Raw genomic sequence first — 21,571 nt, forward strand, 5'->3', positions numbered from 1 at the left:
GGTTAGGACTGGTTCTGATGCGCGGAGGAATGTTTTGACCTCCTTGCCCCTTAAGAGCACACCAGCCGAAATGATCTAGGTTAGCATCTTCATGACGAGTAAGTAAGTGCCTCTAGATTCTGGGGCGATTCTTCAAAACAAAAAAGACATCTCCGCTTTTCGCAATGAGATCTGGCGGTATAAAAGTATCTGCTAGTCAGCAGCTCGGCTTGAACCGTGAAAACGGGCGTTCCCTAAGGTTTGGACGTAAAAGCCTGCTACCTAAACTGACTATCTACTGATACAAAAGACAGGGTCTCATCGATATTGGTCCGTAGCCTGCAATGACAACGAAATTATAGGTAAATAGGTACCTAATAATACTCTATTAGTCACTAACAACAAATGTAGCTTGTTTCATTGCAGCATCATTACTTCGCAATATATACCGTTCTTTATTATACGTGCTCATTCGATACTCGTGAACCGGGGACTGGGGAGAGTTGGAACTTGACGGGCAAAAGCGACTAAAGGGGAGTAAAAATATGGTAGGATATTAGCCCAGATATGTCACGTATGTGGAACACTGCTTTTTGCCACCTACGCAGATAAAACCGGAAGTGAACCCACTTGAGACCAACGTAACGACAGCCATGTATCGGAGAGTAATCTGTAGGATGAGAACATTGTTGTAATCGAAAGCTGAATAGGAAACGGTCTGAAGGTAAAATGACAAATACAATCCTACAACATAGTAGGTAGTATATAAGCAAAATTACCAATCCCCATCCATTGCATAGATATGTATAGTCATCTAACCTAGGTAGTTAACCTAGGCAATTAGCTGGGCAGTCTGACCTACGATGCCGATGCCGAGATGTCGGGAGAACCAGCCTTTCCCTGTGCGGGAAACAAGTCCTAGGCGTCCTAAGCGTCCTAGGCTACCTAACCTCCCTACCAACTCGTTACATTGGTACCTACCCTATGAGGTACATGTAATTAAGTTGGAAGCTTGACGTTGGAGGTGACTCCGACCGCACGATGTTCGTAAATCGGCACGGGCCACCTAAGAGCCCAATCTGAGATCCATCCGTTGAAACCATCGTCCAATGAAAGACATCAGGATTAGATTAATGCATGAATTCCTTTTAGGAACGACGGCGGCAATGATTACGCGATGCCGTACCTGATTATGTCAATAGAGTGGGTCTTCGGAGGCCAGGCGCCAATTCCCGATGCCTTGGTGAGGGTCTGCGTAGGCTGTTCTTGATTGCTCTCCACTCCACTTGGCATATGCAAGGGGATTGAAGAAAAGAGCACCCTGCTGCCACGTGACATGGCGTTGCTTTCGTGTACAACACCATTTAAATGGCCCCGATTAAATAAATCCCAACTAACATATGTAGGTACCTAAGGTACCTTAGGTACATAGGTATCATGACTGCATAGACGGCTTATCTCCATTTTTTGTACACTTGTCAACCTGCTTTTCTGCCTTGCATAGCATGAATTGGAACTAGGCTGTTTGCTATGTGCTTGGACTAAGCAAAGGGTTACTTGTCAACCAACAGCCCTGATGCATATCACAGTTGACGGTGAAAGCCAAACCATCACAAAACTGCAGGTTTCTTTGCTCAGCTTTGTTTGCTCAGCTTGGGTAGTTAGTAGATGATCATGGAGCCACCGAGAGGTATTTTGCATAAAACGACACTTGAGTCAACCACTTTGCAGCAGAAGACATTTCATACAACTACTCTTTCAGGCAACAAGAGATATCATGCCGATATCGCTAGTTCTGAACAGCAGTCCCCACCGAAAAGAGCAATTCAGTTCCAGAGAGCATCAGCTGTTGACAAAGAGCTACCTGAATTAGCTGCCAGTATCATCACAGACGCTGACCCCGATGCTACTGCATACCCTTCTGAGTATTCGCAACGCCGGGCAGTACAGGCTACTCCTACGTCAGTAGTCGATCGCTCCCTTTTGCTATCTTTTCCACGGTATGGCTTGCCTGCTTCGTTGGTGAACAACTTCAAAGAGCTTGGTATCAATGAGATATATACCTGGCAAAAGCAATGTCTTCTAGGCCCAGGCCTCCTAGATGGGTCAAAGAACCTCGTCTATACGGCCCCGACAGGGGGTGGTAAGTCTCTAGTTGCTGACATTCTAATGCTAAAGAGGGTCCTCGAAGATAGCGATTCGAAAGCTTTGCTGGTGCTTCCGTATGTTGCATTAGTCCAAGAAAAGGTCCGGTGGCTACGGAACGTTGTCCAAGGTATCAAGCGCCAAACCTACAAGGAGGATTCGTCAGAAAAGGAGCAGAGTTCCCTTTGGCAGAGACGCTTTGATGAAGGTACTATCAGAGTTGTTGGCTTCTTCGGTGGCGGAAAAGTCAGGGCGACATGGTCAGACTTTGATATTGGGGTCTGCACTTTCGAGAAGGTCCGTTGTCTACGGCATTCATGTGACATAGATCTGATAGAAATACAGGCAAACTCTCTTCTAAATACTGCTATTGACGATTGTTCTATTACCAAGCTTCGAGCCGTAGTCCTGGATGAGCTTCATATGCTAGACGATGATCACCGTGGTTATCTTATGGAACTCATCGCTACGAAACTTTTAAGCCTCGAGCACGAAGTCCAAATTATTGGTATGAGCGCAACGCTGCAAAATATTGACTTATTATCACGTTGGCTAGATGCCCACATATATAGCACATTCTACCGGCCAGTACCGATCGAAGAGCATCTCGTCCACGAAGGCAAAATTTATCCAGCTTCATCAACTGGCGGCCTCCTTAAGGCTGCTAAGGCTGCCAGCCAACCCAGCTCAACTTCCAACGCGAGCCAGCACCAGGCTCATCCTGTGAGAATCATCCAACCTAGCTCGCACAAGGAATTTAAGGATACGGTATTAAATTCTGTTGTCGCACTGGCAGTCGAGACAGCGAGGTCTGGCTATGGCGCACTCGTGTTTTGTAATAGTCGTTGGTCAGTACTAAACACCCTCTATTATAGAGCTATACTTTTGTTTTTCTCATCATTCAATCATTTATTGCGATTTCTTAGAATTATCGTCTGGTATAAATGCTAATATACTCACAGTATGTAACAAACCTCCTATTTTTACAGTGTCTTTCTTGTTCCTTCGAAGGAGTCGCTTAAATAGGGGTTCTAAGCTACCTATGTATGCTAACATGTGGAAGATGGTTGTGAATCGGACGCACGGCTTATTAGCCGCACTCTACGTGATACTAGCTACCTAAACCCAACTATCGTTGAAGCAAGACTAGATCTCTTAGCGGACCTACACAGCCTCAGTACAGGACTTGATCCTTGCCTAGCAGAAATTGTCACCTCCGGGGTTGCTTTTCACCATGCTGGCCTGACAACAGAGGAGCGAGAGTTAATTGCTAGTGCTTACGATAAAGGCGTACTGAAGGTTCTAGTAGCAACATGTAGTCTTGCTGCTGGTATCAACCTCCCAGCACGAAGAGTCATACTCCATAACGCACGGATGGGCCGAGACTTAGTTGGCCCCTCTATGCTCCGTCAGATGCGCGGCCGCGCAGGGAGAAAGGGAAAAGACGAAATCGGAGAGACTTACCTGTGCTGTCGGAAGGACGACCTAGAAGATGTCATCGAGCTTATGCGAGCCGAATTGCCGCAAATTTCTAGCGGCCTGACAACAGAGAGACACCGTATCCAACGAGCATTGTTAGAAATAATTGCTATCAGACTGGCTAATTCGAGAGACACCATTGAGGATTACATCCGGAAAACTTTATTGAACTTGTCCTCGACACCCGATGTTATAAACACCCATGTCGAGTCTAGTTTAAGAGATTTAACCGAGATGGGGTTCCTTCATTGCGACGACTCCGATTTATATACTGCAACACAGCTGGGCAAAGCAATCGTCACCTCTTCACTGGAACCAGATGATGGCGTATTTATTCATCGCGAGATGCAGCGTGCACTGCGCGCCTTCGTGATGGATGGCGAAATGCGTAAGTGATACCATAATCTCTACGCTTATTACTACCTCCTATTACACACTAGTTATCCTAAAAGCGAACCATGGCTTCAAAGTCCTGTTTATAATATTTTCGCTTTTTAAAAAATAAGCAGTCATTTAGGAAAGGGAATTACTTACGAGAGTTACAGATGTTCTATATATGTTCACGCCGGTGCATGATAATTCCGTTACCATTGATTGGCGGGTCTTCAGATCGGAAATGGAAGGCCTAGATGACAGTGGGCTTCGTGTCATGACATTTCTCGGCTTGAAACCGACACAAGTAATCAAGATGTAAGTGACGAATAGTATGACAAGATTACTATACTAACTCGTTACAGGGCCCAAGGCGCAAACCTCAAAGAGACGACGCCACAAGAAAAGGAAACTGCTCGTATTTATCGTCGGTTTTACCTAGCCCTCCAACTTAGGGACCTGTGCAACGAGATGCCCATTCATGTGGTCTCACGCAAGTACGACACACCACGAGGTGCGGTGCAGAACCTAGCGCAGACATGCCAGGGTTTTGCTGCTGGAAGTGAGTAACGCATCGCAACACAAATAACACGTAAGACGTATAGTAAAGTATTATTACTAACATTATCCGATAAAGTGATCAAGTTCTGTGAGCAGATGGGCTGGGGGTATGTTCTTAAGGCCACCGCCTCGCTTATTCCTATAGCCAGAGCTGGAGCTAATTCGCGAGTAGGGCAATGGCGGCTGTTCTCGATCACTTTTCAGACAGGCTGAACGCCGGAGCAAGGTCAGATCTCCTAGCGCTGGCCAAGATCACATTCGTCAAAAGCCGAACAGCAAGGGTATTCTACGACAACGGATTCAAAACCGTTGCAGCGATCGCGAATGCCGATCCCAAGGAGCTTGTGCCGATTCTTATACAGGTATGCGATGAGTATCACGAAAAGCCGGGCTTGCTAGGAGGGGGGGGGGACTGACATGATTTAAAAGGCACAACCAAGCAAAGTGAGGCTCAAGTCGAAAGACGAGGAGAAATACGAAGAGAAGCTCCTCGCCAAGGCCAAGGTAATTGCAGATTCGGCAAGCAGACTGTGGCGTACGCGCATGACCCCTCATTCCGGTGCAGCACTGCAGCTAACAGGGACGCAGGAATCGAGATGCAGCAGCAGGTTTATGAAGAAGACTAGGCCGTGCTGCCCTACGTGTCAGGCAGCGTGCCTGTACCACTACGTATACCTACATCACGTTCGATGGGCTCGTACCCATTGCCAGCACCGCAGAGCCATGCTACGTCGCCGAAGTATTGCCTCTGAGACAAGTTGACGTCTTACCGTCTACAGCCACCGTTTTAGTTACGGGCTTGGGCCACTCATAGACGGCAGGTCTCTTACCAATGCGGCAAGCTGCCGCAGGCTAATGCTGCCTTGGGCGATTTCGTGCGTTACCTTTAGAAGGCATGGCAAGCCTTATTTACCTGTTACAGTTCGCCTGCAGGTAGCGTGGCTATACCTAGGTAGGTAGTCAATATCGTGGCGGCTGCAAAAAAAAAAAAGCAAGGGGCTATTGTGTCCCTGCAGGGTGATGTAGGTACATACACGCATTCAGGTGTTGTAAGTAGACCTTGAAATGGATATACGGCGGGTACAAGCATATGAGTAAGCGTGGACTGTCTCGATTTGATACCCACGAAGTCCGCTTGTAACGGCTTAGCCTTGAGCGTAGAAACCGGTTTGTTTATATGCACGCCTAGGCTTGGCTTTGGAACATACCTTCACCATCTACCGTCCTTACTGGTGTGTCTGTTCTATAGCTAGCTTAGCTAAGATATATGTTTTAGGAGATATAATTTCTTGGCCAGTCTCATTCACATAAGAAGGACCATCCAAGGATTAGGGCTTGGTAGGACTTATATACATGGTGGCCCGTACCTGAGCTGAACACCTAGCGAGGCTGCTAGGGAGATAAATGCCTAAGATCATTACGATATTATGGCTACATTTACTATCGAAGTGATATGGTTTTGACCTCGATAAAACCTTTCAAGGCCACAGTTTACAAAAGCCCTTCAATCAATGGTATCGTCACGCAGCCGAAGCAACTGAGGAATCACCTCATCCGGGCGCGAACGGAGAGCGTTATGGTATAAGACACCCGTCTCGAAGACCTTGATCCCCTTGATCCTAGACGCCGTGACCCGCGACATCTCCGGATCGACGTACATATCATTATAGACGGCCGCGTACACGGGGACCTCGTTTTTACCCAATTGCTCAATATCGTAGAGCGGTGCCCAGCCGTCGAACTCGGCCAGGATCTGCGCTGTCTCCTTGAGCTTGAAGAGTCCGGCGCAGGTATCGAAGAAGAAGGGGTAGATCATCTCGCCGGAGAAATACAGCGGCTTTTCGCCTAGGCTCGCTGGCCCAGCCCAATCCTGCCGGAGCCATTGGAATTCCTCTAGGCTCGCGCCGACTCGCTCGGCTGCCCATCTTCCGGCTACGCCTGGGCCGAAGCACCAACATGGCTCGTGGAGCAGTGAGTAGATTGGAGCAGTGTCCCATTGGTTGTCTTGCTCTAGTTCGTTCAGAGTGAAGCGAGTAAATGTGCCATGCTGATCGAGATCTGCCTTCATTCTAATGATGTAGTTGTGAACTCGGTCGACGCCGCCGTGAGCACCGAAATTAAGGCCCACAGTCATTAATCGTGATACTGTTAGGAAGCCGCCGCCGGGTAGGGGAATTCCCCTTTCACCACCCAATTCGCGGATCTTCTCAGCGATCCACTTGACCGTGGCGACATCATCTGGGAATTTCCTATAGTAGTCGTGATTCCGATCTATACACCTTCGAAAGGTGGCTTGATAAACCTCCTCGGGGCCTTTATCTAAGGCGGCAAGTCCGCCGGTGATGAAGCATTCTCTAAGACCTTCTGGTGCGAAGGAGAGATAGGTTAGGGCCGTAAAACCTCCAAACGACTGTCCGAAGGTAGACCACTTCTTCTTCTCAGGTGGGTAGTCCTTTGTTAGACAGAGACGGACGGCTTCACTGTCTTTGACAAGCGTATCGGCTCTGAAGAGCTTAAGATAGTCGGCTTGCTCCTGGGGACTGCCGATGAGCTCTAGAGTGTTATCTGAGACGGGCGTGCTGAAGCCCGTGCCCCGTTGATCCAGGAAGAGCAGCTCGTAGCCTCTATCGAGCATATACTTTGACAAAGGGGAATCTTGAGGTGCTGGAGTTCCCAAACCAGGACCGCCCTGGAGGAACAGCAGGTAAGGTCTCTGCACGACCTCTGATGATTCGACAATAGGTCGTTCATATTTAACAACACTTCTTGCAAAGAGCTTAATAGTCTCGGATTTTGGATCGGAATGGTCTAAGGGAACTTGAAACCAGAGCTCTTTCACAAGAAGCTTGCCTAATACGACGTGTTAGTCGTTCTGAGGCTGGACTAATCGAACATGGTGTATTTATGATATATTCACCTGGGACGACGTATGGTTTGCTTTCGGAAACAAGGCGAGCTACGACTGGAGCCATGGTTGATTGTCCGGCACGATTCAGTCTTTGGCAAGTAGATGTTACTATGAGTCTATGATTGGCTACGGGTCTTGTTATTACGAAGTTGTATGTACGAAGTTGTATGTACGAAGTTGTATGAAGCGGGGAAGGGTCTAGATTCCAAGTTGGTAGGTGGAGCTTTTATGATTATGTCTCTACAACGTTTGAGACTTTGAGTACGGAATGCCTATTATGACATTCTACGTCGTTGGTATTACTTCTCTGATACTAGGTATCTACCTATTGGAGGATAATGTAGCCTGTAGGACTAGGTAGTCTTAGATTCCTTAATTGGGTAGAGTTATCATCTAACTTATGCGTACCTAAGGTTTATTTCTCAGGGGACGATTTATTGTAAGAGATCTAAAATCTACAAGTACCTATCATGCCTATCGTGCCTATCGTGCCTTAGGTAGGTTAGGTACCTAATAAATGTCGTGTCACATTGATAGGCCTTCTGAGTTATCGGTTCTTGCTGAATGGGAATCTCGGGAAGGAAGGGAGTTGTTCCTTGCAGGATTATGCAATTAAATAGGCTAACCACAGCAATGAGGGCACCCCCACATCCGGAATTGGAGCTGACAAAAAATCCAGTTCTATTATGTACCTAGGTACATAGGTAGTAGCCATCGGCGTTATTCGGATCATTCTCCATTTCATCATTCCATCATTCCATCATTCCACTAACCAACCTTAGCATCTTTTCCTTTTCACCCCAATTCACCCCAACTACATCTCCGGCTTTCTTATCTCGCTCGCTCGTAATCTTCTTCGTTTCTCCCATGTCAGACCAGGATATGAATTGCCAAAACCTCGTACAGATTTTAATAGAATCGTTTAATGCATTGGCTGATGAAGTTCAAAACTTGAGCGACAGGCAGACTGTCCTGGAGCACAAACTTCGATATGCGCACGAGCAGGTATGCCAACCTTTAATCTTATAAATCCCGTTTTATTCCCTCCTTCCTTCTCCGCCCTTTATACATGATGAGAAAAATTAGCTCTAGATCAAGAGCTACCCTTATGGTAGCGTTGACCGAAATAAATATTTTAGAAGTTACTGATATAATACGGAAAACGACATATCTTGTTTACAAATGACAAACATTCTTTCCGAGGTTTCAGTCGCTAACTTTATCGATTCCGATAGTTCCAGTATCTAGCCGATAAATATGCTCCGACGGCGCCTGAGATTTCAGAAACGCTATTGAATCTTCAGATTCCTCCAGAGTTGCACAATCCATCCCTAGCAAACAACAGTTTTGTTCCCTTGCCTAGAAGGAAAACTTCAGATCCTAAACATCAAATTGCCGTCATCATTAGGGAAGGCAGACGTGTTGCCTCTTCCTTAACAGCTACTAGCAAGAGCAGTCGATCTAGCAGAGACAGTCTTCCTCCTACCACGATGACGACCCTTTCCACTATCCTCGAGCAGGACTTTACTATTCCGGGAAAGAAGAGCAACTTAGATTGTCCCTTCTCCCCGCCCGCCAGAGAAGAGAATCAGGATGAGGAGCCTAGTAACATACCTGACAAAACGGCGCATGATATAGAAGATCCCATCTGTGCGACCATGTATGATGATCCAAGCTCACAACCTGCTGCTTCCAAATGCCCAATTCGATACATGGACCAGCACTCGCCAGAAGAGATTGCTCACTACTTGGAGACACATAAGCACGAGTTACCAAGGAGTCACGAAGTCTGTGTACGTAGGTATCAAAAGAATGAGGAACACATCAGGAAGCTAGATGCCAAGTATGGCAATCTTGCCAACATGGTTGAAGGTCTCAGTCGGATCCATCAACCTATGTTGCCTGAACGGGACACACGACCTCAGAGCGAGGTTGAAAGAACCTCGAACGATCGTGTTGTGAACTGGGCTCAAACGGTGAGCGCGACGGCCTCGGATGATCCGGAGCATACTGCTTTGGAACATCATGAGGATGATCTAGATGATCTGGACAGACAAAGCCGCTTCGACCGACCTCTTAAGGAGGTCCGAGTTGGTGAATCGCCGAGCCGTCCTTGGGGCATCTCAGTCCCCGTGTTCGATACTCCACCTGGTGTTGAAGGGTTGGGTCGACCTGAGTCCCCTCCACCAGCGCCCGTTCAGATTCCTTCATCGCTGCCTCCTCAAGTGACGCCGGCAAAGACAGGAAAGTGTCCCTTCGATCACACGAAGCTGACGGATATGATGAACGGTTCTCCGCTGAAACGTGAAGATAAGAACTCCGTTAGGTTCGGAGATATTCGGTCGAGTAGTCAAACTTCTATTCCAGCTCATGAGCCACGATTTGCAGCTAGTGATCCACGTCAGCCTAAGTTCATTAATCCGGCTGAGCTAGACAGCAAGTCGGACAATAAGCCGCAGATGCTGTTTACAGGCCCAGTCTTTATTGGGTACCCTATCGAGGATGCGATTCGGCTCATGCAGAGCCTCCAAGGACAACAGTGATGTCTTTGGTCAAGGCGATTTCCTTCCTGCCGTGTGTCATACTTAAGATCATGGTTGGAGTTATTAGTATTTTGATTTTTTTTTATAGTTTTCTTGCGGGTTTATTATCGAGCGGGCTCAAGCAACGGACCTGGCCAGGGAATATCTGATTTGAAGCAAGCAAGTTCGCACACAGAGGGAAGGGTTGGGCCGCTTTCTTGAACGGCTGAAAGAGTATTGATGGCATGATAACGTAACGTAATGTATGAGGCGTCGGGGTTTCTTTTTCTTCACCTTTTACAATAGCATCAGTCGGGCGTTAGGAACGAAGAAATCAGTACGGACGATACCCTTCAAGAGCAGGAGATTGAGAAACCAGCTTTGATATGAGTTATAACACAATAATATTCTTTTCCACAAGCGAAATCAAAGTAACCTGCCTACCTAGGTGCCCATCCCTTCTAGCTAATGCGATTCGATATTCCCATCCATGTTATGCCGTACACTCCAAAATGCCAAACTTGTAACTGAGCCGCCCTTTCTTATGCTCTCGACTCGCCAGACGCCTATTGTATCCCGTATTTCGTACACGAACGAATCCCTTGGTAAGCTTGCAAACGGTCGACAATGCCCATCCATCTATCGATGCTCTCCGTTGGAAACCTTTCTATTCCCGTTTCCGACAGCATCTTCCTCCTCCGACTCATCCCTGTATCCTCCGCCAACTGCATCCGTCTCCCACAGCGAGATATCGTCATCATCCATCAGCGCCGCTTCATCCGCCTCGCCAGCTCGCTGCCGTCTTCCCTCTTCCAAGTCTCCATACCCTAGACCCAACTCCTCATCTAATTCCCCGTCTACCGCGACTCCGTTCTCAGCACCCTCTTCGCGTGCGAGTTCTCTGGCGCGCGCCATCGTGCGCCGGTATATAAACAGGCTGAGGGTAATCCCTACGGCGCTGCCGAGCAGCATGCTTAGGTAATTGATGGCCTTGTCGCCGGCGCTCATGGTATCGCCGCTCTCGGCGAGGAGGGCTAGCCGGCTGCCGATGAAGACGTGCACGAGAAGTTTGGGGGAGGCCATGGCTGTCGCGAGCGCGAAGCGCCACGGTGAAATGCTGGGGATGGTGGCGAGGAACCCGTTGCTGAGACTGAACGGCAGCGGGCAGAAGCGGATAGCGGCCAGGACGAGCAAGCCGTCTCGACGGAGGACTTGTCCTAAAGCGACGAATCGCTTGTCCGCGCCGACCAGCGAGTGCACGTATCCGCTGAATATGGTCCTGCTGGCGAGAAAGGCAGCGGTAGACCCGAAGACGGTGGCGCTGGCGACGATGGGCCAGCCGCCCGGGAACCCGTAGACGAAACCCGCGATGGTGATGCACGTGCTGTACCCGATCATAGGCGGGAAGCCCGACGCGCACGTCATCAGAAACACGATGACCCAGCCGCCGGGCAGCGCGCGCCAGCCCTTGGCGATAGGGGCCAGGGCGGCGAAGATGCGGTGCGAGTACACGAGGAACAGGACCAGGAGGACGTTGACGAGGACCAGGGCGGACACGGCGATGATGCGCTGGAGAAGGGTCATGCTGTAGAATAGCTTGAGCATCTTGTTGGAGAAGGACACGCTGGCGCGCATTATGCGGCGGCCGAAGGGCTCGGAGGAGTCGTTGTTGCTGTTGTTGTTGGCGGCTGCGGAGCGGGAGTATGGTGTTGAGAGGCGCTGCGAGTTGGATGTAGGCCGTTGTAAGTTGGGGCGTACCCATGGCGGAAGAGGAACGTCTGGGCGTGGAGACGGGGGCGTCGGGGAGGGAGAGGGAGAGGGAGATGGCGAGTGTGATGGTGGGTGTGAGACGGAGAGCATAGGCTCTTGAGCTTCGTGGTCGGGAGGCATATTGACGACGGTGTTTAGCTGTGTTGTAGCTTGGGCTTTCTGGAAATCGTATCGTATCTATCGTATCGTATACCTAGTATCGGGAATTCTTAGACCAGATACATATAACTACAGCTGATGCATATATCGTCGAGGCGGAAGACGAGCTATAATTGGAAACACAAGACCGATATGGATATGGATATAGCTGTCGTTATGGTTATCCCGATAGCTTCAAGCAGCACCAGCTAGCTAGCTATCCATATTCGCCGACGTAGACGAGTTAACATTCACAACCTCAAGTTTGAATTCGGGAAGTGTATGTATTCGTACATAGGAGGAAATGATGGCCCCCGAAGGACGTCAGGGACAGATTCCACTATTCCCACAGTATAACGTTTTACTTTACATAGTACATCCCTACATGCATACATATGTACATAGTAGGTAGTGAGATACCTATGCAGTTACATAGGTACCTAATGTATGAAGGAACGGGGCTGAAGAAGGAACACTAGCGTACATAGGTACATAGGTAGGTAATAAGAAAAAAGGGAACTAATTGGATTGGGACCATGCGTCGGGTACGAGGTACAATATCTACCATGTACCTTTCACTTCAAACCACACCAGACATACATGTAACAGGGCTGAAATAGGGTAGGTTGTACATATGTAGGTACCTAACATAAACTCAAAGCGCGGTTAGTAATCCCCAGGTTAAAAAAGAGATAAGCAATTTTGAAGATGGGGAGGTTTCATATTAAGCCGTACATAGGAGAGTTTACACGTAGGTACATGTATATTAAATACATCTAGACATTTCGACGGAGATGTCGCGACTTGGCAGCCCGTGTACATGGTACATATCAAGTGCCTAGGTATGTACCTTACACAAAGTACTTATCTACATGTACCTACATACATACATACATACATATGTACGGAAGTCGCCTTCAAAAGTTCTGTCCATACAGAACGCCTGTCAGCTTTGGCCGCAGCTGTCGGGCAGCCTACCCCACCTGGCAATCTAAAATCATAAAGTATACTAGAATATATCCTTTATTATACATATCACCACACAATTAAAAATATTAGAAAAATAATCTTTTTAACTATTTGATAAATATAATGCCTTAATTATATCATAATATATATTTTCATAAATTAGCTTTTATATTTGAAATGTAATGAGTAAATTAAAGTATAGCATATTTAGAGGTACATTTATTATTATGGCTGCCAGTTGCCGCCAAGCCTTGTCAAGCTGACAGGGGCTGGCCTATGGACAAAACTTTTGAAGGCGACTTCCGTAGTACCTAACCTAGCTGATTATCAATTACATCATATCCCCGATTAACGTCGGATGTTGATCCGACTATCGAACCGTAGCTCACGTCGTCCCGCGCGCCATGGTATTATGTAACTGACCCTTGCCAATACATAGTCTCATTTCGATATGACATATTGTAGAAGCTATGGACCCCCTAAATAGGAAAGGTCACTTAATATAAGAAAGATTTCAACTTGCTTTATTCACTATATTATCTGCTACTAGTCACCGTCCCCTATTGCTAGGCCCCTTAGGAGGATCGCGGACGAGGAGCCTAACCTTTCCATCCCCAATTTCAACTCCTTGGCTTAGGATGTCAACGTCTTCTTTCGATTCCTCTTTCTCCTTCGAGCCCTCTCTCGTAAGAGACTTGTCCCAGCTTCTAGCGTCGATCCCAAGAATACCTCCCATGTTGTTCCGGTCCCCGGGAACCGAGAACTCACGGTACGCGTATCTCCACTCGTTAAGGAAGTTTCTGATAGCCTTACCCACCTTGTCTTTCCCGTTCTTGCTATGATGTCCGGTTCCAGTAATGGCGTACACGGGTCGAATTTCCTTACTGTTATCTAGGAGAACTCTCTCGAGATACTCGACAGCCTCGTCCGGGTGGAGGCCGTGTAGGTCTACAAAGATCTCCGCATTGGGTGAGTTTTGCTTGTTGCGCTCTTCGTACAACTCCCGCGCAGCTTCCCGGTGAGCTTTTCGCATAAGGTCATTCTCGCTTTGACCTCGGAGACTAAGAGCCTTCGCCGCTCGAGCATCGTTGCGATTCCAAGCCTGTGCGGCACTAAACCTCGAGTTAGCCTTATCAGGTACATATAACCACATCGAGGACCCACGAACCTCTGTAAGAACTTGTTCCGGAGGCCACCATGCTTGATGGCCTCCTGGCGAGCCTTCAGGTAAGCTTTATTTGCCTTATCTCCCGTCTCTAACCATGGAATATGCTTGGGCATGGAGATAGCCTGAGCGGCAACACTGTTTTCCCCATTCTTGATATTAGTAGAACTTCCATTGCGGCCAAGTTTCTTCGATTCCTGTCGGCTAGACCCGGATCCGGATCCAGGTCCAGGAGATGGCGACATTTTTACGATATCGGCAAGAGAGCTTGGAGTGAAGTTCTCTTTATGACCATGGCCGTGCCCACCACGTTTACCATGGTGTTTTTTGTTAGGTTTAGCAGAAGCAGACCCAAGAGAGGGGAATGCGTCGTTATCGTCTATTGACGGTGCACTCATGCCTTCTTTCGCCTGATGCCGACTCCCAGGCCGCGAGCGAGGGCGAGAATTATCGTTACCCCCGTAGGGTTTCAACCCGGGTGGGGGTGTTACTCCAGAGGTTGGATAGTTAAAACTAGCAGCATAAGGATTCAATTCTGGAGTGCCTGGCCGCAGAGACGGGAATGAGCTAAAGTCTTGAACCTGTAGATTCTGGCTTTTCTGCGGTGTACCATTTTCATCCACGTTAAGGCGATTTATGAGATGGGCTGGGTCATGGGAGAAAATGCACGTGTCCCCGGCCAAACAGTTGCCCGTAACCCAATACCTAGAGAGTTAATATATGAAAAGGAACAGTGGGAGCAGTAAGCTAAACTCACTTGCAAAGATGATTGCTGAGATCATGACTGAAGCGACAGTCTGCCCGGAGGCATTGGCCAGTGGATAAGTAAAATTTGCAGATGATGCCAGCTTTCCCCTGAGCTGATGGGGTTGTAGGTCTCCCATCTGGTGTCATAGATTTGCCGATTAGTACACTCTTCGATTCAGGAGTAAGTCCTGCAACATTCGTTGACTCTTGATTCTGAGACTCCATTATAGATGCAATAGTAGCACTAAGATCGTAGCCATGCATAGAAAGAGCTAACTCGATCTCTTCATCAGTCTTGGATTGCCCGAGAATCGAGCGTAGCATATCATATGGTGTCATATCCGTCTGCTGGGCAGACACGTATTCAGGGGCTGCGGCGTTGAGGCCACTGGACGTGCCCATCGAGGAAGCAATACTGAGTGCATCATCACTCACTAACCAGTCAACATTTTCAGTCTGCAGGTCACCAAATATTTCTTGGGAAGGACTCGTATCGTTGGCAAACTCGTAAGCATTTAGATTCGGGCTGTGGGGTATTATCGGCGCCGAAAACGCGAGTCGCGGAGATGGGCGCGGAGATGAGAAGGGCGATACAGTAGAGGACTTGGTCCGGCTGAGGCTTGTCGGAACAAAGCCTGGTGGGGCCAGGGGGCTCACTCCTAATCGAGGAGAGCCTGACAAAGGAGTCGACGAACCCCGCCACGAGGCTGGAGAAGGCCGGCGAAGGATGGTCTGTCGTATCGGGGGAGGTGAGGTCGCACTACCTCCCCCTTCGCGGTATCGCCATAGCACGTCGAGCACTGCATTCTCTAGAGACGAGCCGTTCAGGGGGGTCTCATTTTTCAGAAGCTCTTCGATCTTGTCTGTCTTGTCATCGTCGTCGAGGCTCGGGTCCTGCAGGACAGGAAGGCATATCTCGAACGTCTCGTCGGAAACCATGATTAAGCGATGCAGAGGAAGCGGGTGATGTGTGTAGATGCTCAAAAGTAAGCAACTGAGCAAGGGGGTGAGTCGACGCGGCCCGGGTAGACGTTGATATAATATATCGAGTAGCGTCGGCCGTCAGGGGATACGGTTCGGCCGGCGAACGTCAAAGCGTAAGCAAGGCGGGCTGGCGTATTATAAAGTAAAAGATAAAAGTATAGAATAAGCTAGCTATAGATTCCCCGATAGCGTATATATGAGGTAGGTAAGAGGGGGAGGAGATAGGCGCAAGGAACGCGAAAAATAAAAGGGCGGAGTGTTAACTAAAAGATGGGTGCCACAGAGAATAAGCGACTATTCGCATTCTGCAGATGCCGTGAGACGAGACTCGTGTTGAAGAAACAAAAATAAAGTCTTGCAAAATAAATGCCCTGGGCAAAAGCAGGTGGAACGAATGTGTACGGTGTGCGATGTGCGATGTGTACCTATGTACGATACGATATATGATCAGAAGCGGAAAGCCTTCTTGGGATGTAGCTCCCAAGATTGGCTGGTTGCCTCGAAGTTGCACCAAAGTTGCACCTACGTGTCGCGGAAACAGGGAGGCTTCGCAGGAGAGACGTGGGAATCCAGTAAAGTTACAGGTAGGTGCTATGGACTTGTCTGGACGGCTTGATGCAATCAGTGTGGGGGGGCTCAGCTAGGTAATATTAACGACCGCCAAAATCATTACCCTATTATGAGGTACCTGAGGTAGTAAGCTACCACGCGAGGCGGTATATGTACCTACCTGTAGGCTATTGGAAGACAGCCCCGGTAAGTACATATACTGCAGTACAAGGTACTATTAATAACTCAAAGTTCTACCTACTCGGCGACCGGGCTTTCCAGTCTCAAACGCTCCGTACTATGTACTTCCATTATGTATAATACCTACCTAGGTATCTATGTACCTGACTTCAATGCAGGTGTTGAGGTCCTAAATACATTATATACATACCTAGGTACCTATGTACGCTGGTCGCTGGTCGCTGGTACGATATATCTTAAGGTAGTCAGGTACCTAAGCATGCATGTAGTTATTACGAGCGAATACACTTGCACCGAAATACAAAATCTAAATATTCGACTAATTTCTATGTAAGTCATAAGATTTTATTTTAGGCCAACATTTTTAGACATGACAGAGTAAGGCTCGGCGAAAATAAGGCGGTATAGGTACCAGCTTGTCTTGCTCAATATACTGGGCATTGCTGTGCCTATTCCGGAAACAGAGCGTACACCGGAGAAAGGTTTACAGGGCGTAAGCCACCAATATTCTTTTCAGTGTCCCTCAGCCGCTTTTACTGTGAGAGGAGAAGCTGACCGGGGATGAATGCGGCCTTATCATCCACGGGTCAGGAACGCCTACATACATATGTAGCTCTTGTGATACCCCCACGTTTGGTGAGGAGGTTTAAAATAGGTCAATTTTCTAACATCTTATTTCATCATCTATTCTAAGGTATCTCTTCGTCGGAGTCACCTCCAAAGCCGAAGCTGAAACCACCATCGCCATTCTCATCGTCACTCTTCTTCCCGATAGCTTCTTCCCATTTTCTTTTCTTTGTCAGGCTCCTCCGTTCTAGCTCATCGAGAGCATCGTCAAGAAATTTGGGGTAATCGGTCTTAAGCCGCTCTACGAAGAGGTCATATGGGCTTTCGATGACACTTTTGAAGCCGGTCACTTGGTCCGGCTTGTCTCTAAGAAAAGAGAGAACATCTGCTAGGTGTGACTTAGGCACGAAATTTTGAGTGAGGGCTATGCCAGCCTCAAGATTCACAACCAAATGCCACCAGCCGCTAGGCACGTGTAAAATCTCTCCCGCTTTGCAAACGCCTTCCACGCAGCCCGGTACCGCACGTGCTTCCGTATGGAACTCGAGTAACCACTCAGCTATACTCAGCGGGCTAGTGACTTCACTGCTATCCTCTGAAACGTAGACGCCGGGAACCTGCGCTGTTGGTGGAAACACTAGGGAACAACAGTCAGTCTCTGCCGTTCATTAAAGGTTCAATAAATAAATACAAAGCAGCGAGGTCTCGCTAACTAACTCAAAGATATAAACCGGATTCCAATGTAAGGGCAAGAAAAGGGGGTTAAAAACAACCCGTAGGGTATACGTACTAATCCAGTATTTTGATCCTTCCAAAACAGCATTCCAGGCGCTGGTGGCGTTCGGATCCTTGTGGAAAGTCGAGCCGCTACGCTTAGGCCCGATAATAAGCCATCGATGAGCTGGTCTTTCTTCTCCGAGCAACTCGAATAAGTCCGGGCCAAAACACTCAGGGGGCCAGTATGCCGCATCTGCAACATGCCCGATCTGAATATTCATCTTCTCTGCGAAGCCCTTATCGAATAGGTATAACGGACTTTCATCCTCGTTATTAGACATGTATTCATGATAAACCGAGAACGGCCAGTCCACAGCTTCTGCGCGGAACTCAACGGCCGAATATCCCCTATTTAGCTCCTGGATGTTCCAATCACCGCATACCGGCCAGCGTTGAATGCAATCAGTCAATATGAATGGCTTACCACTCCAGTTCTGCGCAAAGTCATCGTAGCCGAGTTGCTCCAACCTGCTGATTTGATTTGCCCGAGGAATACTGGACACATATTTCCCAAGAGCAATGTAGGTGCAAGCGAATGGCCTATGAATGACATCGGAAAAGACATTGCTACAGTCAATCCTAGGGCGCCATCCAGAGGGAGCCTTTAGAAGCGTGCCTCTCCACGAACCCTGCCAGGCGAGCGGTTGGGAGCCAGTTCTTTATATTTCGTAGGCAAATCAGTGAGACGGCACTAAAGTAGATGGATTCCATCAAGGGGCCACTAATGACTGTCTGGGTTCACATGTCATAGTTTATGACTTACTCGAGAAATAATGCTTTCCAAAGTTCGTCGAGGTAACAGAAGGCATAAAGAAAACGACAAGTAAACCCGACGTCTTTCAGTGTCTCGATATCAAAATATTCGAGTATCTGCAATATCATCTCATCCGGAAGTCGAGCCAACAAACCAAGAGACTGCCGAGCCGTTGGACCAGATGCGAAGTATCTATTCCCAAGAGGTTTGACGCCCATTGGATGAACTGGGATGAAATCTGACAGTATCCCAGCAGTTGGCATGTGTAATTCGCCTCCATTTGTTGGTGCACTTCCACTAACACCTCCATGACTGGTCCCTTCTGCTAGTAGCATAGTCACTGGAAGTGCTATGTGAACTGCCCGTTTAAGCAAAGTTCTTCATGAAAGAAGGCTTGTAATAACTTTGATGATCGGAACGCTTCGCCACAAGATAATACCAATTCGGCTTCAATGAGTCACAGAGTTCGTGTCATACTTGTCATGCTTGTATTTTCCATGCAGAGTTGTTCAAATCTCAGGTTTTTTGGGTCCTGCAACCTTCCAGTTTTGTGGGGCCTTAGGTTCTGTATGTATGTATTAGCTTAACATCGTAAGGTTAAAAAAATAAAAATAAAAATAAAATAAAATTTTGGGAAAGTCAGGGAAATCACGCCGCTTGCCGCCCCTACGTAGAACCTTCCAAGGTAACCATTCAGAGCTAAGAGCCCCGCATCAGGGTTTGGCCGACGTTTACCCCCACTCAAATTTTTTTTACTTACCTCTTTACATCTACCTCATTGATCTTGGGCTTTTCCTCCCACCTTCGATTTTTCCAAATCGTCACAGATTAAATCAACAACCACAACCAAAAGAAATATCACCAGCTGGTCTTTATTGCTCTCTAGTAACGAGAGCATCTACGTCCACTTCTTTTCACATATTTAATTTTCACGCGGTACGGCTTGCCAAAGTGTAAAGTTCGTGCGCCCATTTCTTACTTGACCCCACCAAGATCGCCGCTCCCAACCAACTCTTGAATTCTAAGCTGTGCTTGGAATTCGAGAAGTCGCGTCGACACATCTACAATCATGGCTACCGACAAGGGGCTCGAGGATATCGAGCAATCCCAGATCGAGTCTAACTATGACGAGACTGTCGACTCCTTCGATGAGATGGACCTCAAGGCCGAGTTGCTACGAGGTAAGAGCGTCAACTTCGAGACCACAAAAAAAATTTGCGGTGAACTAATAGTGTTTCAAAGGCGTCTATGCATATGGATTCGAGCGTCCCTCTGCTATTCAGCAGCGCGCGATCATGCCGGTCATCAAGGGTATGTTTCCACCTTTCTATTTCTACTTTAATATTATACGCGCATAATATTAACCCAATCCCCGCGATAGGTCACGATGTAATTGCGCAGGCCCAGTCTGGTACTGGCAAGACCGCTACTTTCTCCATCTCCGTTCTCCAGAAGATCGACCCGAACGTCAAGCAGTGCCAGGCGCTCATTCTGGCCCCTACCCGTGAGCTGGCTCAACAGATCCAGAAGGTCGTTGTCGCTATTGGCGACTTCATGAGCATTGAGTGCCATGCCTGTATCGGCGGAACCAGCGTCCGTGATGACATGAAGGCCCTCCAGGAAGGCCCCCAGGTCGTTGTCGGCACTCCCGGCCGTGTCCAGGATATGATTCAGCGACGATTCCTCAAGACTGACGGCATGAAGATGTTCGTTCTTGACGAAGCCGACGAGATGCTTTCTGTGAGTACCGCTGTTTCCCCTCTTTATCCACCCAACGACGCTAATCATTATCGTATAGCGTGGTTTCACCGAGCAAATCTACGATATCTTCCAACTCCTTCCTCAGTCTACCCAGGTCGTTCTTCTGTCCGCTACCATGCCCCAGGATGTTCTTGAGGTCACAACCAAGTTCATGCGAGACCCCGTCCGCATTCTCGTCAAGAAGGACGAGCTCACCCTTGAGGGTATCAAGCAATTCTACATTGCTGTCGAGAAGGAGGAGTGGAAGCTCGACACCCTCTCCGATCTCTACGAGACCGTCACCATCACGCAGGCGGTTATCTTCTGCAACACCCGTAGAAAGGTTGACTGGCTTACTGATAAGCTCACTGCCCGTGACTTCACTGTGTCGGCTATGCACGGTGACATGGACCAGGCCCAGCGTGACCTAATTATGAAGGAGTTCCGATCCGGTTCTTCTCGTGTTCTGATCGCCACTGATCTTCTGGCCCGTGGTATCGACGTCCAGCAGGTGTCTCTAGTCATCAACTACGATCTGCCTGCCAACCGTGAGAACTACATCCACCGTATCGGTCGTGGTGGTCGATTCGGCCGAAAGGGTGTTGCCATTAACTTCGTTACCGCTGAGGACGTCCGAATGATGCGTGAGATCGAGCAGTTCTACAGCACCCAGATCGAGGAGATGCCGATGAACGTAGCCGACCTCATCTAAACAACGTATTCTTATTCATACTCAACAAGGCTAGTCTGTCTAACATTCAGGGTGGAGATAGAATGATGCGCGGTTCGAGGGTCGACCAAGAGGTCCCGTAGAATACATGGGTGGGGTGGCGATGATGTTCTCGTCCAGCATATTTCATTTTTCTATTAGCACGTCTCAGGGATGGGCCGTGGTCGGTAACAGGAGGGAAAAGAAGCATCTAGGGATTTGCGGCTAGGCATCTAGCACCTAATACTGGTAATGCATATCGCCTGACGGTGGGAGACCGTCGTGGACCAGGCTATTGCTTATTTCCGCGTTGTTATGTACCTAGGTTGCTGATGCTTTCCTAAATAAACGTTCTGAATTTGCCAGTTAAACCATTTTGCAATAGATGTCGTGAGTTGTATAGAACCTGTCGAGTCGTTGGTTGAGAGTACCTAGGGTTTCATATTATCTCCTACTAACCATATTAACTTAAATAGGTATCAAGCTTGTAGGTTAGCTAACTCGTTATTAAGACAATTATCTACATAAATTTCTT

At 48.1% G+C, this 21,571-nt stretch overlaps 7 protein-coding genes across 7 annotated transcripts; 3 read left to right on the top strand and 4 right to left on the bottom strand.

The window, feature by feature from the left end:
* Positions 1-1,653: 1,653 nt before the first annotated feature.
* Positions 1,654-5,162, top strand: F4813DRAFT_385965 (P-loop containing nucleoside triphosphate hydrolase protein; the record flags this gene model as incomplete). The annotated part of the gene is made up of 9 exons (XM_049246344.1): positions 1,654-2,421; positions 2,470-2,959; positions 3,188-3,991; positions 4,149-4,293; positions 4,341-4,537; positions 4,613-4,643; positions 4,709-4,898; positions 4,966-5,071; positions 5,125-5,162. The coding sequence occupies 9 exons, from the start codon at positions 1,654-1,656 to the stop codon at positions 5,160-5,162; spliced, it is 2,769 nt and encodes a 922-aa protein (XP_049103400.1).
* Positions 5,163-6,040: 878 nt separating this feature from the next.
* On the bottom strand, positions 6,041-7,508 carry F4813DRAFT_385966 (alpha/beta-hydrolase; the record flags this gene model as incomplete). Its single annotated transcript, XM_049246345.1, has 2 exons — positions 6,041-7,386; positions 7,454-7,508. The coding sequence occupies 2 exons, from the start codon at positions 7,506-7,508 to the stop codon at positions 6,041-6,043; spliced, it is 1,401 nt and encodes a 466-aa protein (XP_049103401.1).
* Positions 7,509-8,103: 595 nt separating this feature from the next.
* Positions 8,104-10,369, top strand: F4813DRAFT_347544 (uncharacterized protein). Its single transcript, XM_049241975.1, has 2 exons — positions 8,104-8,449; positions 8,680-10,369. The coding sequence occupies exons 1-2, from the start codon at positions 8,312-8,314 to the stop codon at positions 9,985-9,987; spliced, it is 1,446 nt and encodes a 481-aa protein (XP_049103402.1). The 5' UTR covers positions 8,104-8,311; the 3' UTR covers positions 9,988-10,369.
* Positions 10,370-12,371, bottom strand: F4813DRAFT_347549 (uncharacterized protein). Its single transcript, XM_049241976.1, has one exon. The coding sequence runs from the start codon at positions 11,854-11,856 to the stop codon at positions 10,606-10,608; it is 1,251 nt and encodes a 416-aa protein (XP_049103403.1). The 5' UTR covers positions 11,857-12,371; the 3' UTR covers positions 10,370-10,605.
* Positions 12,372-13,195: 824 nt separating this feature from the next.
* F4813DRAFT_347550 (uncharacterized protein) lies at positions 13,196-16,344 on the bottom strand. Its single transcript, XM_049241977.1, has 3 exons — positions 14,766-16,344; positions 14,012-14,713; positions 13,196-13,955 (listed from the first exon to the last, which is right to left on the bottom strand). Exons 1-3 carry the CDS (start codon positions 15,692-15,694, stop codon positions 13,394-13,396), a joined length of 2,193 nt encoding a protein of 730 aa, XP_049103404.1. The 5' UTR covers positions 15,695-16,344; the 3' UTR covers positions 13,196-13,393.
* A 406-nt stretch (positions 16,345-16,750) lies between these two features.
* On the bottom strand, positions 16,751-19,220 carry F4813DRAFT_347555 (Clavaminate synthase-like protein). Its single transcript, XM_049241978.1, has 3 exons — positions 18,597-19,220; positions 17,847-18,490; positions 16,751-17,693 (listed from the first exon to the last, which is right to left on the bottom strand). The coding sequence occupies exons 1-3, from the start codon at positions 18,920-18,922 to the stop codon at positions 17,179-17,181; spliced, it is 1,485 nt and encodes a 494-aa protein (XP_049103405.1). The 5' UTR covers positions 18,923-19,220; the 3' UTR covers positions 16,751-17,178.
* On the top strand, positions 19,210-21,558 carry F4813DRAFT_347561 (ATP-dependent RNA helicase eIF4A). The gene is made up of 4 exons (XM_049241979.1): positions 19,210-19,768; positions 19,830-19,898; positions 19,969-20,327; positions 20,386-21,558. Exons 1-4 carry the CDS (start codon positions 19,657-19,659, stop codon positions 21,037-21,039), a joined length of 1,194 nt encoding a protein of 397 aa, XP_049103406.1. The 5' UTR covers positions 19,210-19,656; the 3' UTR covers positions 21,040-21,558.
* Positions 21,559-21,571: the final 13 nt, after the last annotated feature.

The sequence above is a fragment of the Daldinia decipiens genome, assembly GCF_022478715.1.
Source record: "Daldinia decipiens strain CBS 113046 unplaced genomic scaffold F4813scaffold_4, whole genome shotgun sequence".
NCBI lineage: Eukaryota > Fungi > Ascomycota > Sordariomycetes > Xylariales > Hypoxylaceae > Daldinia > Daldinia decipiens.

Bases quoted from the DNA above. Each gene is read 5' to 3' on its own strand.
- F4813DRAFT_347544 (XM_049241975.1), top strand. From the start codon at position 8,312: ATGTCAGACCAGGATATGAATTGCCAAAACCTCGTACAGATTTTAATA. The intron at 8,450-8,679 runs GTATGCCAACCT...CGATTCCGATAG, and splicing joins TTCGATATGCGCACGAGCAG to TTCCAGTATCTAGCCGATAA.
- F4813DRAFT_347549 (XM_049241976.1), bottom strand. From the start codon at position 11,856: ATGCCTCCCGACCACGAAGCTCAAGAGCCTATGCTCTCCGTCTCACAC.
- F4813DRAFT_347550 (XM_049241977.1), bottom strand. From the start codon at position 15,694: ATGGTTTCCGACGAGACGTTCGAGATATGCCTTCCTGTCCTGCAGGAC. The intron at 14,714-14,765 runs GTGAGTTTAGCT...TTAACTCTCTAG, and splicing joins CTCAGCAATCATCTTTGCAA to GTATTGGGTTACGGGCAACT. The intron at 13,956-14,011 runs GTTCGTGGGTCC...CTCGAGGTTTAG, and splicing joins CGGAACAAGTTCTTACAGAG to TGCCGCACAGGCTTGGAATC.
- F4813DRAFT_347555 (XM_049241978.1), bottom strand. From the start codon at position 18,922: ATGCTACTAGCAGAAGGGACCAGTCATGGAGGTGTTAGTGGAAGTGCA. The intron at 18,491-18,596 runs GTAAGTCATAAA...CGAAATATAAAG, and splicing joins TGGAAAGCATTATTTCTCGA to AACTGGCTCCCAACCGCTCG. The intron at 17,694-17,846 runs GTACGTATACCC...GTTGTTCCCTAG, and splicing joins AGGATCAAAATACTGGATTA to TGTTTCCACCAACAGCGCAG.
- F4813DRAFT_347561 (XM_049241979.1), top strand. From the start codon at position 19,657: ATGGCTACCGACAAGGGGCTCGAGGATATCGAGCAATCCCAGATCGAG. The intron at 19,769-19,829 runs GTAAGAGCGTCA...AGTGTTTCAAAG, and splicing joins CAAGGCCGAGTTGCTACGAG to GCGTCTATGCATATGGATTC. The intron at 19,899-19,968 runs GTATGTTTCCAC...TCCCCGCGATAG, and splicing joins GATCATGCCGGTCATCAAGG to GTCACGATGTAATTGCGCAG.